This window comes from Macrobrachium nipponense, chromosome 21 (genome assembly GCF_015104395.2).
Source record: "Macrobrachium nipponense isolate FS-2020 chromosome 21, ASM1510439v2, whole genome shotgun sequence".
NCBI lineage: Eukaryota > Metazoa > Arthropoda > Malacostraca > Decapoda > Palaemonidae > Macrobrachium > Macrobrachium nipponense.
Genome location: NC_087212.1, coordinates 16,187,722 through 16,207,898, shown reverse-complemented (window position 1 = coordinate 16,207,898; position 20,177 = coordinate 16,187,722). Strand labels below are relative to the sequence as shown.

The window sequence follows — 20,177 nt, the reverse complement described above, 5'->3', positions numbered from 1 at the left end:
TCTATTATTTTTCCCAATCAGGTGAGATTTGTCAAGAGCAGTCACGATCTCTAACCAATCCTGACTTTGGTGAGTAATGTTTGTAAGATTCAGTACGTGATAACAAACTGTATGTAAATATATATTTATATGTATATATATATATATATACACACACACATTATATATATATATATATATATATATAATATATATATATATATAATATATATATATATATATATATATATATATATGCATGTGCATATATGCATGTATATATATATATATATATATATATATATATATATATATATATATATATGTATATATATTTTTTCGTATCAATTTATATTTATATACAGTATTTACATACATATATATACATATATAAATAGTGTCATAAATAATGTATTGAATCACGGTGCCGTTCTTAACGTAAAATGAAAACTGCTTTGAAAAGCACTCAACAACACCTGCCTGCCTAACCCATCTTTCGCAGACTGTGGGACAGATTTCGAAGAGAGCGCCCAGAGGGAAGCCAGATCTGCCCCAGACCTCGTCATACCAGGCAACAACAGAAAGAAGACGACGGTGGAGAGAATCGGCGACATCCTACAGAAAGCAGAAAGAAGACGCAACTCGGGGAATTTGAAACACCAGATTGTAAACAACGTTAGATTTGTTACGAGGCGCAATAACAAACACGTCTCGTCCAGAGATACGAAGAAGAAAAAGGGGAAAAACAGAAAGAAAGGTAGGTTGTCTCTCGTCTCAAATATTATACATTTCTAAGTAATTCGTGCGATGTGTACGTCATTAGTTTAATTTTTATTAGGACAAGTAAAGTAACAGAAAAGGATGCTGACAATGGAGATCAAAATAATTATGTCATCAGTCTATGATGAATACATTCATGTATTCATTCACTCAATAGCCTCGAACCCAGAACAAATCGGTAACCCCCATTTCAGTGCATCTCACCGTGCACTAGGCCACCATTGCTACTGCTTAATTCTTTGTAAAACCCTAAGCAAGCTAATCTGTATGTATGCGTATACTTATATATATACTATATATATATATATATATATATATATATATATTTATATATATATATATATATATTATATATATATATATATTATATATTATATATATTTAATAATATATATATATATATATATTATAATATAATATATATATATATACTAATAATAATATATATATATATATATATATAATATATATATATATATATATATATATATATATATATATATATATATATATATATATATATATATATATATATATAATATATATATATATATACAACGTACATATATATATATATAGATATATTATATATATTATTATATATAATTATATAACATAACATACTTACATACATTATAATATATATAATATATATATATTAATTATTATATATATATATTATATATTAATATATATATAATACATTACAGTACATACATAATATTAGTATTATATAATTATTTATATTATTATAATATACTATATATATATATATACACAATACATAACTATATTATTAATATTATATTTTATACATATAGTACATATGAATATATAATATTATATTATATTATATATAATAGAGAAGTAGCAGGAGACGAAGAGAGAGACGAGAGAGAGAGGAGAGAGAGAGAGAGAGAATTAACTAACATCCATCTCCTCCCCCACCCTCTCAGGAAAGCGACACAAAAAGAAACGAGGCCACCGAAGGAAAGGAATTCAAATTCCCTCCTTCATTACGGCAACCGACGCCACGAACTTGGAAACCAGCATCAACAAGGTAACCGAAGGCGTTACAACTCAAGAAATTCAAAAGCAGATGTCTCTAAAAACACTGTCAACTCTGGTATCTTCCCTGTACGGAGACCAACCCTCGGCTGTTAACAGCCTCAAGGCAACGTCAGCGTTCGCAAGGGAAGGCGCCACTTCAAATGTCCCTACCTCGACGAATATCATTGTAGATACTTTCCCTACAGAAACGAAGACTACGGCTGTATCTACAAATACCATAACTATTACAGTAGAGGGTTCAGTTGGCACCACATCAACGATTACATCTTTCATACCATTGTCATCGACTGTACTCACCTTATCATCGTCCTTCGAAACCGTGACAGTTTGCACCGAGGACTTCACTATCCCTGAAAACATTCTCTCCTTACTTTCGGGATATGGGCCCATCAGCACCATTATCTACGAACGCACGAGCTCTCTCGTCTTCCTGTCTTCATACGTAGTCACCGCGACAAAAGGAAGGGAAGATTTTATCTTATCTGCCGATCTCGTTTCTTCATTCATGATGCAGAGAGGACTTTTATCTGAACTCAGTCCCCTAGCGAGAAATTTTATAAGCCCAACGGCCGTGCTCATGCCTCCTCTTTCCCGGTTTTTAACAACTCCTCTTCCTAGAAATGAGGTTGATGATATTCCACTCGCTGGAACTAGGAATGAGATCTATGATATTCAAGTAACTGAGCCGGAGTGGCGGAAAACTATTACGAGCACAATCATTGTGGCTCACACCATATACACAAAATGTGACACTCCTGTACCTGATGATCAACAGTGCTCAATCAATACCAAAGATGATGGATCTTGTGAGATCATGCCATCGGAAGATGGATACTGCTCTCTTCCCTGTGACTTCGACTGTTCAATGGCCATTATAAAGAGGGACCACTGTAACATAAACGACAACAAATGCCCAGGTGCCACCATTGATTTGGACACGTGTGGGGAAAAGTGTCCCAATCTGACCATTCTCATCGATAACTGTGAAAATGACATTTTGAATGACTGTCAGAGTCTCACCCTAGGAGTTGGGAACAATACAAATAAAGAGACAGCATGCCCTATTCCCACAATTGACTTTAACAATTGTGAAAGCACTCCTGGTATAAACTGCTCAGTTATAAAGGTCCTATCCTCCACAGATGAAAGAGAGACTTTGTCATTTTCAGAAGAGGATTGCTTTAGTATTTACCTAGACGATGACAATACTTGTGGAACTTTAATAACTGAAAAGGTTAAATGCATAGATATAGTTTTCGAGCAGACTTCATGTCCATCAGTAACGGATAACAATGGAGACTGCTCAGTTATTACATCAAAGAAAAATAGCGTACTCTCTCTTATTCCCGCTATTTGTGAGAACCCTGTTACAACTCCAGCGCCTTCCTCCACACCGCCTACACCAGAAACAACACTTTCTACATCAGAAACAACACTCACTACACCAGAAACAAAGCCTACGACACCAGATCCCACTTCTAAGCCAACTGAGCCTCCTCCAACAACTGACCCTCCAACTCCAACCACTGATTCTCCAATTCCGCCAACTGATCCCCCTCCAACTACATCAACTGATTCTACGCATCCGCCAACTGAGCCTCCAACAACAACTTCAGCCACTGACCCCCCAAGTACTTCGACTACTTTTACATCGACAGACCCTCCTGTGACGACAATGCCACCCACCACCATATCACCAGACGAAACGACACAACCAGATGAGCTTCTCACTCCAGAGACCATTGCAGCCTTAACCATCGCCAGTACTGTGATATCAATTGTGATGAGCCAAACAAACATTAGCCTTTTTCAGCAACTTCTGCAACAGTTATTTCAAGCTATCATTCAACAGCTTTTGCAGGCTAATCAAAACAATCAAAACAACAGTGACAACAACAATAATAATAATAATAATAATAATAATGATCAAAACAACAACAATAATGACAATAATCAAGACAATGACACAAGTGACAATAATGACAGCAATAACAACAACAACGATAACAACAATAATGATAATAACAACAACAACAACAACAACAATGCAAATAACAATAACCAAGGAAACAATCAAGGAAGTGGTCAAGGAAATGGTCAGGGATCTTCTGGATCACAAGATGCTCAACCAGCCTCCCCTGGTGGAGGATCGGCTCCTCCGAGTCCTTCGTCCTCTGAAAATGCTGCAGCTGCTCTCGTCCCAAACTGTGAGGCTGATGGGTACTTATCACTTGTGGGTGAATTGGAGAGCTTAGTGGGCAAAAATACGGGGAAGCCCCTGTCCCCGGCTGCATTCGATTTCGTGGAAGCTGTGAACTTTTGCCAGGTAAGTCCTTTAGGTTTCACTTACTAACAGGAACCAAACATAGGGAATAGGTATAATGGGGGAAGTCTTTCAGGTTTGTTGTTTCATGCTACAAGATCTACTACATTATACCGGGACAATATTAAATCAACCTCCAAAAACAACATTATAACATCTTAATACTTTCGATGATGCCATCTTTATCACGTTTAATGAGTCACAATATCTAAGTGATTTTCAGCATAAATCCAAGTTCGGTTATGTTGTCGTATGACTGGCAATATAGAAACATCCCCGATACATCAACAGCGAAGCTCAACTGCATTTGCTCCTAAACTAACAGTTCCTGGCTTTCAATCGGCCAAGTAGTAATACATATTTTTCAACATAAGGCCATTACCCTGGCAGTTGGCGACTATATATAAAAAAATCTATCAGCGCCACATTAACTTTTACATTGTTAAATTGTCGAGGAACCCCCGTGCAGAAAGCCTCTACATTACTGTAACTTCAATAAAATTCATTAAGGAAATGGAACAGAATGGGGGCCCTACCCTATTTGGATTGCCTATAACAGAACTAGTAATGGATTTAACAATATATACTACACAAAACCCACTGATAATTCTGCCTGTTTTTTTTTTTCATAACAAGGAAATTAATAAATTAAATTCCACATGTTTCTCCAAAAGTTACCACTAAGTAATCCAGATACACTGATGATTGAAATAGATGATTAGGAATATAGACAATGCATTAAAGGCAGCTAAAAAAAATCGTGAAAAACAATATCACATAAAAAAATATACTTTTACCATCATATAATCCTAATTTCAAAAGATATCGCCAATCTAACGGCTTCTGAAGCTGATGTAGCATTTAACAACAATGAAACACACACTTTTAAAGAGCTGACAAAGCTAAGGGATAAGCACACCGAATTCAAACTTTGATATTGGTCAAAATGGAAAAACATTGGGAAAAAGAACAGGACCGCATAAAAGATATTCAAGTTATGCACAGAACAGTGAAATTTTCGTACATGTTAGTGAAAACAAATACAATCAAATATGGCTAGAAAAAAAAAAAAAAGATAGTTTAATCAAATGATGCACTGTTTTAGCTGGAATTTGAATATCTGTCAGGGCATGTATAAAATTGATCCATTCTTATCTAAAGAAATCTGTAAGACGTGTAAATCTGAAGGACGGTAGTTGACTGATGGGGGGAAAGGGAAACGAAGCACCCATACAATAATCAGATTTATAAACGTTGCCCTGTCACTGATGAATACAGTATAAGGATGGAAACTAGAACTGAAGAGATACAACACATTTCATTGAAGGAACTTCTTTACATACAAGATAAGTGACACATGACATATGGAATAAACTGCCACCACATGTTGTAAACAGCAACAGTGTGAAAGAGTTTAAAAGAAAGCTGGACAAAATCATTAGGACACTGAATGAACAATAAATCCTGCTCCTAGAGATGAGTGAACAGTCTTTGAGACACCCTAATACTTGTAACTCTCTCTCTCTCTCTCTCTCTCTCTCTCTCTCTCTCTCTCTCTCTCTCTCTGTGCGTAAAGCATATCGGTAAACTGGACAATGTCATCAGTATCCCGACAACACCATATTTTTAGATGACACGAGATATCATCCACTCCATTCCGTTCTTTAAACCATTTTCTTTACATCACAGGAAGTACATAAAAAGACGTCTGGCAATGCGAGTACGAATAAGAGATATTGTATAAATCTCTTGTATGTAAATTACACGCGTAAGTTAATATTCGAAATAGCCAGAAATATCGTTGTCCATGAGACAGCCTAGGGCATGGGGGAAGTAGCAATGATTCTATAGTTTTCTTTCCCGGTCCGAATACCCTGCATTTTTACTTAATTTTTTTTTTACAATATACAAATAACTATTACAGGTCGATGCTTAGGCAGTTTCTGGACTATTTTACTAAATGAATTATCCATCAAATGTTTAAAATCCCACTCTGGTCCCGTTACCTAAATTCAGTGTTGATGACATACATACGGCATAAAAGGCTAGCCTACGCATTCAATTATTCTCATTGTTGGGCATTGGAACAATAATTAGACAGAATACATAAAGGTTACAATAGAAAATGTAATTTTGACTGAAATGGAATGAATACGTGCTTAAAAATAAAAATAAAAAAAAAACCAGAGGGCCAGTAGTTTCAAACGATAGGAAAGTATTGTGACTGGAACACGTTTGATCGTGTTTGACCTGAGCAGACTCATACATTCTCGATTTTCGTGTCCTGGTGTTGTATATATTATGAATATAAATCGACGTGTTTAAGATTCATATCTGGAGGGACGACGGTTCTTTGTATGTATAACAACTGAAGTACGTTACTGGAGACATATTTTAATATTCATCACAATAAGCCAACGTTTCCAGAAACGTTGATGGTCAGCCAATCGCATGCTACCCATGCGCATGTGCCACATCTTCACCCCTGAGTGGACAGATGAAATGAAACCGACTATAGCAAACATTACCCTTAAAAATACATATGTATTGTCCTTGCTCTACGTCTAAAGGCCGCCACTAACGTTCAGTTTGCCTGCACCGGCCGGCTGTGTGCAAGTATATAACTGAACGTTAGTTGCGGCCTTAACCTAACCCAAGGTACACTCGACAAGAAAACTGAAGATACAGTTTTCATTAGCTTTCTTTCATCCAATTTCCCATTTGTTATTACTGAAAAGACATAATATTGCTAAATTTACTCTAGAATATGAAAATATATTGCAAATTATATCGTATTAATAAATTAAAACTGCAAAACAAAACCGTTCAGATACTTAAAAACATGATACATGTCCGAAGTAATTGGAATTTCTCAGATAGATTCGTTCATAGAGATCTGCTAGATAGAATGTGAATTTCTGATTTTAGTAATATGTATCACGACGACAATATTTACTCGTTTTGCTTCATGAACGGGGATATATTGCTTCATCGTAAGTGGCGAATGCAATTATTTTAATTTCTACAAACTTATGTTTGTATTCCAAAGCGATTAAAGTTAGCTGACGTCAATGGCACTCAGTGTTGCGACGGCTAAGGTAGGTTGAACAAATCTAGTTGCATCCGCAAGAGCGTTTTCTATGATGTGAGGAGCCCTAGAACTTCGAGCGGGAAAGTGCAAGTCACTGGATACTGGCTTTCACACTTTGATTACTTTGATGTTGACATGGATCCAATACTAGTCGCTGTTTACAAAGCTACTGTCTTTAAACATAAATCTTAATCAAGGTTAAAGTAGCATGTCAGCTCAAAGATTTCCTGGCGATATGCTCCCATTACAAAGCAGTTCGTAGTAGCCTACAGCCCTACACGACTGCATTTCTTTGCCGAGAGGCTGAAAGATCTCCCACGATATAAAACTTTAATTGCCTGTGCAATACATATTGAGTTATTTGTGGTAATAAATATTTTTACTTAACAGTTTTTTTCGTGAATGATTGTGGATGAAACTCGATTTTCAAAAGTAAAGACTATATCAAGAGAGCAAGAATGACCGCACCCTGTGTCTAAAATTTTCCACGTCTTTTTACAATCTTTGAATGCTACGGCAACTGTCGAATGTAATCAAGATTAGTGTATGAATTTCTTAGAGAATTAACTTGAATATTGTGATCCTTCAAATTTTATCTACCATAGTGCAGCACGATCTTGGCAGTTATATCATATCGCGCAAGCATAGGCCTATCGATAGAGATACTTAATTCATTATATTTTCTTTTGCCTTTCCCCCGTCACAAGTCCGTCACCAGTACTATAATTCTCTCTCTCTCTCTCTCTCTCCACTTCTAAAACATACTTTAAAACTATATATATATTACCATTCAATCTCCCAAAGAGAATATAATGAAATTAAGTGGTTATAAATAGGCCTAAGCTTTCACATGAGCAGATTTTGCTCCTCTCTCTCTCTCTCTCTCACCACTTTTAAAACACATTTGGAAAAATATTATCACTCAATCTCTCAAAGTAAATATAATGAATTGAGTATCTCTATAGATAGGCCTATGGTTGCGCTCTCTCTCTCTCTCCACTTTTGAAACATTTGAAAAAATATTTTCACTTAATCTCTCGAAGTAAATATAATGAATTAAGTATCTATATCGATAGGCCTATGCTTGCGCGCTCTCTCTCTATCGTCAGAATATTTCATTCTTTATTGTATTGTTCCTCACGATTTTCACAAGTACTACCCAAATTTTAAAACTCTTTCTCTCATTGTTTAAGATACGTCTTTAATTACGAATGAATTTTACGTCAGTTTAGTGTCAAACATTCCTTATAAATAAGGTTTCACAGTAGGTTTTAAAAAAGGATGATCGATATTTTACTCGGAACTGACGTTACCAAACCAATATTAACGAATAATATAGAGCCTGTTTCTACATTCAAGTATAAACGATTATAGGACCTCAACAGAATCTTTATGGTGTAAAGTTGATGGAAATCTAGAAAGCAACAAACGCTATGATTTTGAAGCTCCGTCCCCTTTCAAGAGTTGCCAGGTGTGGCATCATTGAACAATAGTATATGTCCGAAGATTTAAAAAAACTGTATCTTAAGTTTCCTTGCCGAGTGTACAGTTTCTGGGACAACCCTTCTCATAACTGAGATTGCCATTATAATCATCACGGTAATTCTAGGCAATAACTCCGCACGGACTGCAAGGAACGTTCCCGTGAAAACGACAGCCACTAGGTATTGGGGCGTCCAATGTAATATTTCGCCGTGTTTAGTGCTACCCTCTGAGGGTTAATTACCATCGACGAAAAACAAAATATGGTAAATTCTTAATAAGCAACCAAATACTATAGGAAACTGTAATTTCCAAATAAATACCCGACGCGGAGTGATTAGCTACATTTATCCCACAAAGTACCAGAAGACAAAGCTAGGCCTATTGCATACTAATGTTGCAACCTCTTAAGAGATACTATCTTCTGAAACAAACTCCCAATATTACCATAAAGATTCCAAATCCTGCATCGCCGATTAAACTATGTATAGTAAATCCTGAATGCAAAGCTAGTTACAAAAAGTCTTGAATAATAAGAAAGTATTGTAAATAACATAGACCACGACTACAGGAAAGTTAACACTCACTTTGTCTTCAACAGCAGATTACATCACGAATTTGGCGAGGATCCATTTGCGCGTGTTTCGCTTCAAAATGTACAATAATTCCGTTCAAACCAAAGATGTATCCACAGAGTAATAAATTCGACTTCTCAATATTTTTGCATTACTTGATATTTTCTCTCGTTACTCAGGCAGCTTGTAATATACACACTACAAACATTCGACTGTCAGCTTACAAATACGGAAACGACCTCGGAATAAAGCAAAAAAATTTGGGAAAATGTTGCGATTACAATGCCAAAGGCACACACACAATATCAACAATATATTAATCTTGTACTTGGACAACGGGTGAAAATGCCGTCTTTTCAAGGATTATAAATAAAGTACTACACTGACACCCGCCAAGCAATTACGTACTAATGGGCATTACGAACGTGGAATGTGAATTTTGACTTGGTCGTATTGTATTGTATTTCCACACTCAAAAAAAATAAATAAATAAAATGCAACAAAAACTATGCACATAATGATTTCTACAGGAACATTATTGTTGGCAGAAAATAATAAAACATTAAGTCATTATAGCAGTACCAATTATGAACATACAGTCACGGGCTGCTGCAGAGCCAGTGCCCGTGCCACCACAAGGCTAAATCTAAATCGTCAACTTAGAAGGCAGGCCTATAATGTTCATGAACTACATACTACAGTAGTCTGTTCTTTACATATTTTAATTTTTAACACACCAGTACATACTGTACTATGGAAACGTGGGAAAAGACTTATTTCCAAAGCTTCGCTATATATTAGATTTAAATTAAATTTTTCATCAGTAATCAATTTCCTTTAGAATAGGGTGGCTTTACTAACACTGTCCATCACTCAACTACTGAATCTGGGTTGGATTCCATAAAGAAAATTTCAATAGCTTAAGCATTGTATAAAAGCAAAGGGTTAAGCAACAACAAGGCAAACCTCCCCCCACCCACTCCAACAAAATGTCAAAGCAGATGCCAAAGATATGCACTAAATAGGTTTTGTTATAGAGGCAGGTTAGGTCACCATTCTCAAATGTTTGCAAGCTGGAGCAGTAAGGTGTAACCTAATGCAGGGCCTCATAGGAACATAATGAATAAATATTCATGGCCTGGACCTAACAAAATTTAACCAGAGCAATTACTGAATTGATATAGAATATTTAGGGTACAGAAGTCTCTTATTTTACAGCATGGTGGATCAGCTGTTCCTTCAATGGCTGAAGACATTCTGATACCAGATGCAGAATTAGTGCCCCCACCACAATGGCTAGGGCTGGTGAGTTTCCATTTTTTACTTCAGTAAATCTGTACTTTTTCATATGGGTAATGGAACCTTTATCATACATGAAATACTTTATTAAATTCTATGCATTATGTTGTTGCTGGGTTGCAGTATTTGCTAAATTTTCTTCAAACTTCTGTGAATTTGCAGAGCTCGCCAGTCAACACTGCTTCAAGGAACAAAAGACGAACCATAGTTGAACAGCAGCACATACATGGTTATCAATCTGCAATAAAACCTCCTAGGTCTCCCAGTCTCTTCAAACCACCAGTCATTGAATATGGAGGATGGATTCCAGTAACACAACATCCCTTTAAACAATCTGTTCAACTGAGAAAGAAGGCTGTGCTTCAGGACAAAGGGAAAACAGTTTATCCTAGCAAGCTAGTTCGACCAAAGAGGAAGCAAGGGACCTTTAATTCACAATCTAAAGAAATCGTTCTAATCATTGCAAACGGTCTTTATACAGTTCCACCAGAAATCTCATCAACAAAGGACCTTAAGTCAAGCCTTTTTAATGTTTCAACAGAAACTCTTACCAACGATATTCAACCTGCTTCTGATACAAGCTCCTCATTACCCTCTTTGACGGAAGTTTTGCAACCCACTCTCTCTACCACTTCTATTTTTTCATCAACAGAATTTCTTCATTCTCAACTTTACGTGCCCCCAGTCATTACACCCGAGACAAATTTAACAACTCAGACTCCTTCTTTACTTCATAGTACTGAAAGCAGTTTTGATTTAGGTACTGAAAGTATCACTGATGTAGCTCCCTTTACCACAGTATCTGCTAACACTACTTCATTACCAATCAATGTAACAAATGATGATCGACCTCAAGGCCTTGGCCCAGCAGCAATAGGATTTTCTCCTGACAGTGCTGGGGAGGAAGATGAGGAAACTGAAAATGAGAGGAGAGAGGAGCATTTGCAAGAGGAAGAGGGCATAGAAGATGAAGGAAATGATGAAACTGAGTTGACAAGAAACATTTTCTACTGTGGTGGGACTCTAATATCTCAAAAGCACATTCTGACCGCTGCACACTGTGTTATACCTAGAAAGTAAGTTTACTGTTTTCATCAAAGCAGATTTGCATGTACACTGTTCTCTTTTCCTATAAATTTATTATTTTATATATTATAAAATTTTTTTTAAATAGCAGTCCCATAGGGATACACAATACCAGACAAATGTGGCTGACCTGAAGGATTATTTCTTAAACGTGTAATAAAAATGGAAGAAGAAAAAGCATAAGTAGGTACATCAATAGCAAAAATATAAAAGATATCCAGGAAATAAGACATGATATAATTACAGCAATGTCTTAAGTTCTACATAAGAAAATATCATTACATTAGCTTCTCAGCTTTTAAATACTTTTTCTGGGCTCAGCCGTGTCGCTCCGTGAAATGTGTCCTCTTTAGCACTATTTCTAGTAAAATATTGCTATGATACCAGAGAACTGCTAAATTGGACATGTCAGAAGTCTCTGACTCGCTCACCTAAATAAAGGTGTCGGTATAGAACTGGGGCGAGTGTTAAACACTACCACAGCAACCCCTCCAATTAGCCTTTTCCTCATCAAAAGACCCTGAAAACGGGGAGCCGACCTATAGGTCACACCCAGCTACCCTGTTGAAGGGGACTGTGACGTCATTCTTATCGATAGCCTCCCAGCGTTTACACGCTTGTTTATAGCTATCTGTTCTTTTTATTGGTTTCTTTATTCTTTTTCGTTATGGATCGTCAATCTGCCTCTTCACCAAGTTAAGTACTGGTTTGCCCTTTTTCTGTATTTAGGGATGATTTTGCCTTTCGTTTTGCCTTTATTTAGGATTTTGTTAGGCGTCTCCTCCCGTAGCGAGCGGTAGCGAGCCGCCATTACGTCGTTCCTTTGTTTTGTACCAATTTCGAGCGGGCTTCTTTCAGTACCTATATATTTATATACTCGTAACTTATAATATTTCAGTATATATTTTTCAGTATATATTTTATTTATGTCTTGGGTGGCAGTTGCTTTGTCGATCTTGTTTGATCTACGTTTATTATTTTCATGATTTCCTGTTTTTCAAGGGGGTCGGCGTTCGTGCACGTTTCTTTGTTTCGTGCTTCGATGTTTATTCTACCGTTCCCCCCTCCCCCCTTTTTATTTTAGTTTGGCAATTCCATTCAAGAATTCCCCCTTTTTCTTTTCGTCAGCTTACCGTTTGTTTTTCGTTTTGTCGGTAAGCAAGTAATTTTTCCTTGTTGCGCCCACTCTCATCGAGTGGCCTCCATTGCGTTTTATATTTTTCGCCCCTTATTTTCATTACCCCTGTTAAAATGCATTTGTTTTTTTTTTTTTTTTTTTTCCACGTTACGCTTTAAGTAATTGATTTTATTTTGTCTATGTATATTTGGGTGTTCGGTCGGCAGCTAGCCTTCATAGGCTTTGCCTGCGTTTTCCTCGTGATCCTTTATTCGCGGGGATTCGCTGATCACGTGATCGTCCCCCCTTCAGCCCTCCCTCCCTCCCCCTCTCGTGGGACTCCCCGTAGTTGGGTGCCGCTCTCGTTGTTTGTCGCTGACGGCCGGTCCCACCAGCGGAGGGGGAGGTGTAGTGGGTCTCCCAGGACCTTGGGCTGGGGAGTGTCGCTTCTTAGCCGACCGCCTCCGGAGTTGTTAGTCGCCACTGCGTTTCAGCCTCGGCTTCCGTGGATTGTTGCGCTCTGCTTCTTTCACTCCCGGAGCTTACATCCACCCGCCTAAAACATTCCCTCTCCGCATAAGGCGGGTTTAGATTCCGGCCTCTCCCGAGGAGTCATTGAGGGTTATGTTTACGGAAGTTACTCTTCCGTAGGCGGAGATATATATTTGTTATTTTAGTTTTATTATTATCATTATTTTTATCTTTATTTTTTATTTTTATTTCTTTTTGCCACGGAACTTGCGAGTTCATGTGGCCGTCCCGGGTTACTTCGTGTACCCCCCTCTCCGGGTCATACAGCTCCGGGTATACAACTCCGGGTGGTTTTTTTCCTTACACAGTCCCGGGCACGTTAACATATGAATATATACCCTTTCTTTTCTTTATAGCCCAGAATGCCCCGGCACAAAAAAAAAAAAAAGAAATATATTCCATTATCCTTTTAAGTGTGTGCAATTGTTCTTATATATTATTGCACTTACAGGCCTCTCAGTGTGCGTGCCGGCTGTAGTGCTGCTCTGCAAGATCGTGCGGCCATGACGTTTGTCGGGGCCACGCCCCCTGTGCAGTGCTGCTTCCTGATTCCGTGGTCTGGCATCATGAAAACTGTTTTGCCTGCTACGACTTGGTACATCAGGCTACCTCTTCGGTAAGTTACCGCACTGCTGGTTCTATGTTTATTGTAAAAAAAAAAAAAAAAAAAAAAAAAATATTGAAATGAGATAAAATAAATGATCAATTAAAATTTCTTTAAATTAAATTACATTGATTAATCAATAATTATAGAATAATGTTCAAGGAATTTACTTGGTATTGACACATTCCTTGCATTACAGGCTGAGCAGTCTATTAAGGATGCTGCACTCTCCGCCCTCAAGATCTGGGTTGGAGGGTTTGGACGGAAACGTAGGGAAGGCTAAGCCGTATATTCTGTCCCGAGATATGGCGACTTTGCTCTTCCCAGCCGGAAAATCTGCCGGATACGTCGATCCAAAAGTAGCGGCACCGATTATCAAATCAATCCAAGACTCAGTTATTGAACAGCAAGAGGCGGCATTGCTGGACCTTGGACTAGAGGAAGTCTCACTTGAAGTGGTTGAGGATTTGCCCGTTACACTAGACACGGGTACAGGTAACAGTGTAATGAGGCTAGCTTAGTTAGTCACGGGATCTTTCCTTGAGTGACTCTGATTCTTCCTCTCTACTATTCCAATTCCTTCATGGGTTTCACAGGAGTTTGCCCCCTCCCAGGTTGCACTCCTTTTCTGTGATTCCTAAACTAAAGAAAAAACCTGCGGGTAAAACCTTGCTTAAAGGCAGATCAGAGACAATGCCAAGGCCTGGGCAGTCACCAGAGGTTCATACACATATTAAAACTAAAATAAAGTCGCTTTCCAAACCTTCAATCCCAAGGTCTCAAGGAGGGAATTCTTCCTATTTGCCCTACCAGTCCCATTCCATTAACTTCTAGGGACCGGATACCTCATAAGGTACCGCAAGAGGGACAGGATGATTCTCCTTCCGTTGACCAAGACCAGTTCAACACAAATATTCTAAATCAGGTCAGTAGCCTTGGTAGCTTACTCAGCTCAGTTGCAGCAAGGTTGAAGAAGTGTTTAGCAGGTTAGGTGCTCAGGACTTCCCTGATTGCAGGTCTCAGACAGGAGTCGGCAGTTTCGGCCCCTTCTAGTAGCTTGATGCAAGCTCAGAGCATGACTGGACGAGGGTCCACGCTCCCATCCTTTCCACCCCGGTAATCCCTGGAGGGTGGCTAACTTCGCGCCGTTTGTCAATGGGATGTTGACTATAGAAGGTTGCGGCACACGTAGGCTCGAGGATTTTCGAGTTTTTCCCCGAAGGTTTACAGCCTCCATTTATAGGCTATGTTAGGCTTACGGAGGCAGCTCTGGTTAGAGAGGATAAGGTCCCCAAGGAGACTGTTATCCTTTCTAGAGATCAGGCTCAGCAAACATGGATACGGAGCCTAGAAGAGTGGGACTGCTCAAATACTAGAGTAACAGCTTTTAAAAGCCCTTTCACCATGTTTACAACTGATGTCGGGAACCCCTTACCTTTTACATCAAAGGTAGCAGAACTTACACTCCAGGCAGTGACTCGGGAAGAGCCCATGCCCCAGCTTAGGGAGACAGATCCCACATCTTTACTACTCCCAGGTACGGGAGGATTTGTGGGAGGATTTGCCAGCTACGTTCTCGGTAGGCAAGCTGAAGCCAGATTGTGCAATCACCTTGTTCAGTGAACGCCTTCCTAGGCTGTCAGACGCATTGATCCAAGCCGAATTTGACGCATAAGACACGTCTCGCAAGGTCTCTTAAATCCCTAGTGATGACAGAGACGGCGGCTCGGAGTACGCTCAGGAGCTGCTGTTTAAGGTCATTGCGAAGTCGTTTACTTTTAAGCATGCAATGTGACTTGTACGACTTTGCGATTGCTAGGAGAAATTGCGGAAGCATGTTCTATCTGAGGCTACGATCAGGCACGAACCCAACAAGCTTCTAGCTTCCTCAATCTGGGGTGCAGATCTCTTCCCAGCTTCAGCAGTTAACGAGGTTCAGAGCGAGGCATCACGTCTTAACCAAAGCATCAGGTTGCGTTGGGGAATCCCTTTCAAAAGGAAATCAGAGTCTTCTTCCTCCAGTTTTAGGGCTAGGAAGAGGCAAAGGAAGTTCCAACCTTTCCAAGTCCCGCAACAGCATCCTGTGCTACAAGCTGTTCCAATTCAACAGGTATCCCAGCCTTCGATTCTAAGGCTCAGCCTCAGCAACAGCATCAATTTGTCTTCCTTTCGCCGCCGTCTAACCAACAGGTCTCCTCACAGTATTCAGTGTCGCCCGCTTTTAACCCGGTCTATGAGAGTCGGGCATTTCACCCCTTTACCAGAGTTGCTAGGGGTGGCAGGGCTAGGGGATCCTTTCGCCAGCGCGGAGGAGCCAGAGCCCAAGGGCGAGCTAGAGGTGCAAGGTCAGGCAGAGGATCCCGGCCTTCGTCATCTCAATGAAGTTTCTCAGGTAGGAGGCAGGCTGTACCTCTTTCGTCATCGTTGGGGGTTCAGCAGTTGGGCCAAAAGCCTAGTATCCAGAGGCCTAGGCTGGAGTTGGGATCAAAGGTCCTCCTCCACCCATCACCTTCTATCAGGAAACCAACGCAGGAATTGATGGATTACTCCAAGGACCTTCTCCAGAAGGGAGCAATCTCCAGGACGAAGAACTTGAAATTTCAGGGTCGTCTATTCAGCGTCCCAAAGAAAGGGACCGACAAAAGAAGGGTGATCTAGACTTGTCCCGTCTAAAACTTGTACATTCGTTGCGACAAGTTCAAAATGCTGACCATCTCTCAGGTGCGGACCTTACTTCCCGTGGGGCCGTCACCCACCTCTATAGATCTTACAGACGCCTACTATCATGTCCCGATAGCTCGGCACTTCCGACCATCCTCGGCTTCAAACTAGGGAAAGAAGCCTACTCTTCAAAGTAATGCCCTTCGGGCTAAATATAGCACCAAGGGTTTTCACGAAACTGGCGGAGGCAGTGGTGCAGGAGCTAAGGTCCCAGGGTATATTGGTGGTGGCGTACCTAGACGATTGGCTAATCTGGGAGATGGACAAAGGCAAATGTATGAAAGCCACGGACAAGGTCATGTCTTTCCTGGAATATTTAGGGTTCAAGATCAACAGGACCAAGTCCCGGTTGACTCCGGAGTCCAAGTTCCAGTGGCTAGGGATTCATCGGGACTTGGATTCTCACACTCTTTCCATTCCAGCAGGAAAGAGAAAGGAGATTGCCAAGGCAACAAGACAATCTTAAAGTGCAAAGAGACTTCGAGAAGGAATCAGGAGAGGATCCTAGGCTCGCTCCAGTTTGCCTCAGTCACGGACGTTCTGTTGAAAGCCAAACTCAAGGACATCAATCGAGTTTGGCGTTCGAAGGCAAATGCCAAGTGTCGGGACAAGTTCGCCCGGATACCTCTGATTCTCAGAAACGCCTGCGCCCATGACAAGGCCGCCAACCTAGCCAAGGAGTACCGTTGCAGTTTCCTCCCCCGTCCCTAGTGGTGCATACGGACGCATCGCTGACAGGTTGGGGAGGTTATTCACAGCACGAGAAGGTTCAGGGAACTTGGTCACCTCACTTCCAAACACTTCACATCAACATTCTGGAAGCTATGGCAGTGTTTCTGACTTTAAAAAAGCTCCGTCCTCCAAAGAAGACTCATATCAGGTTGGTCCTCGACAGTGCAGTAGTAGTACACTGTATAAACAGAGGTGGTTCAAAAGTCAAGTCATGTGAACCACGTGATGATAGCAATCTTTTCTCTAGCAGCCAAGAACACCTGGCATCTGTCGGCTACTCACCTGGCAGGAGTCCACAATGTAGTGGCAGACGCCCTGTCTCGGTCGGTCCCTCTGGAATCAGAATGGTCACTGGACCAAGAATCCTTCGAGAAGGTTTGCCAAAGAGTACCAGGTCTAGAAGTAGATCTGTTTGCCACAGAGGCAAACCACAAGGTGCCTTGTTACGTAGCCCCCAATCTGGACCCTCTGGCATACGATACGGACGCCCTGAGCATAGATTGGAACCAGTGGACGAAGATCTATTTATTCCCTCCAGTGAACCTTCTCCTGAAGGTGCTGCACAAGTTGAGATCCTTCGAAGGTCAGGTGGCTCTCATAGCCCCTCACTGGCCCCAGAAAGGCAACTGGTTTCCCCTTCTCCATGGAACTAGGTATTCGCCCTCACCCTCTCCCGGACTTGAGACTATCGCAACAAGTTCAAACGAGGACTGTGTTCGATTCCTCAGGTCTTCACACAAAACCCTAAACTTTATGGATTCATGAAGTTTGCAGGTAAGAGAGTAGGCGACATTGATCCACAGAAGATGTTGTTCTTGGAGTCAGACAAGAGAGAGTCTACGCTTCGCCAGTATGACTCAGCAGTTAAGAAATTGTCTTCGTTCCTCAGAGAATCAAATATCAAAGTAATGACATTGAACGTGGCCATAACCTTCTTCAGGTCTTTGTTTGAACAAGGCTTGGCAGCTGCAACAATAACAACCACCACTAAGTCAGCTCTGAAAAAGATTTTTCTTCTCGGGTTTGGTATCAATCTAACCGAGTCTTATTTCACCTCTATCCCATGGGCATGTGCACGTCTACGGCCCATTCACAGACCGTCGTCAGTGTCATGCGTCTTAATGATGTTCTTAGGTTAGCCTCGGAAACAGACAACTTCAAATGTGATTACCAAACCATTTTGCGTAAAACTCTGTTCTTATTGAGTCTAGCTTCAGGTGCCAGAATATCAGAGCTGTCATGTTTATCTAGAGATGAAGCGCATATTGAGTTCCTTTCCTCGGGGGACGTGTTGCTTCGCCAAATAAGCAATTTCTAGCTAAGAATGAAGACCCCTTGATGAGGTGGTCTCCATGGAAGATTGTCCCGCTTCCGCAGGATCCATCGTTATGTCCTGTTAAAACTCTTAAGGACTATTTATCTAGGACGTCTACCTATTCCGAAGGCCCCCTTTTCATTAGAAAAAGATGGTGGTACACTATCTCTAAAAGGCATTAGGCAGCAATATTTTATATTTTTATCAAGAAAGCCAGCTAGGGTCATTTCCCAAGGTGCATGACATTCGGGCAATAGCAACTTCTGTTAACTTCTTCAAATATATGGACTTTGATGATCTGAAGAAGTATACTGGTTGGAAGTCACCCTTGGTTTTCAAAAAGCACTACCTTAAGTCTTTAGAGGATCTTAAATATCATGCAATAGCTGCCCAAGGCAAGGCCAGTGTCTCCTACTGCTACATCATTATAGTAACGTCCTTGTGTCATATGAATCTTTTCAATTATGCAGCTCATTAACATTTCACCTACCTCAGCAAATGCCTTAGCTATTAGAATAAGTGTATAATCGTGTATAGTTTTACGTACTACAAATTATCTGTAATTATTTTATTATGTATGTGCCTTGTTGCAAATGTTGCCACCATGTTTTGGCTATATAGTATATTTTGTAAATAAATTTGTATTTTTTCCAATTCTAAACTATTTTATTATTTCCTTTGATTTCATTAATATGATTTTTCCTTTCAGGATAGTATAGCTTGGTGTTTCTCTGGTACAATTTCACGGAGCGACACGGCTGAGCCCAGAAAAGGGATTTTGATGTAGGAAAAAATCTAATTTCTGGGCGAGGAAAAGCCGTGTCGCAGTGAAATCCCCCCCTTTTTTTCCTTTTTTCCCCCCTTTTTCCCCCCCCTTGCTGTGCACCAAGCTTCTATGCTATCGATAAGTATGACGCCGCAGTCCCCTTCAACAGGGTAGCTGGGTGTGACCTATAGGTCGGCTCCCCGTTTTCAGGGTCTTTTGATGAGGAAAAGGCTAATTGGAGGGGTTGCTGTGGTAGTGTTTAACACTCGCCCCAGTTCTATACCGACACCTTTTATTTAGGTGAGCGAGTCAGAGACTTCTGACATGTCCAATTTAGCAGTTCTCTGGTATCATAGCAATATTTTACTAGAAATAGTGCTAAAGAGGACACATTTCACTGGGCGACACGGCTTCCTCGCCCAGAAATAGATTTTTCCTACGTCAAAATCCTTATTTAAATTTTTTTCAATATGTAACCTTTAAAACAATCCTAATCATAAAAAGACCGTCACTGACTCTAAACTCATAGAAATTGTGTGTTGTTAAATGCAGATTTCATCTACAATAATTGCAGGCCAAATGTGATTCGACTTGGGGAGAGAGACTTCAGTACAAGTAATGAAAGTCGCACAGTTGACTACAGAGTGAAGCGAATTGCAGTCAATCCTGGATATCGGTTTCCCATTAAATACAACGATATAGCTG

The 20,177-nt window shown here is 40.0% G+C and overlaps 1 protein-coding gene across 1 annotated transcript in view; it reads left to right on the top strand.

Annotated features, from left to right (window-relative positions):
• Positions 1 to 20,177, top strand: part of LOC135197808 (uncharacterized) — a 38,230-nt gene that overhangs the window by 13,912 nt on the left and 4,141 nt on the right. The window contains exons 5-10 of the mRNA XM_064224936.1: positions 22 to 69; positions 482 to 736; positions 1,716 to 4,156; positions 10,520 to 10,606; positions 10,763 to 11,676; positions 20,047 to 20,176. Of these exons, the coding sequence (XP_064081006.1) occupies positions 22 to 69; positions 482 to 736; positions 1,716 to 4,156; positions 10,520 to 10,606; positions 10,763 to 11,676; positions 20,047 to 20,176 (3,875 nt within the window). The remainder of the gene's footprint in view (positions 1 to 21; positions 70 to 481; positions 737 to 1,715; positions 4,157 to 10,519; positions 10,607 to 10,762; positions 11,677 to 20,046; position 20,177) is intronic.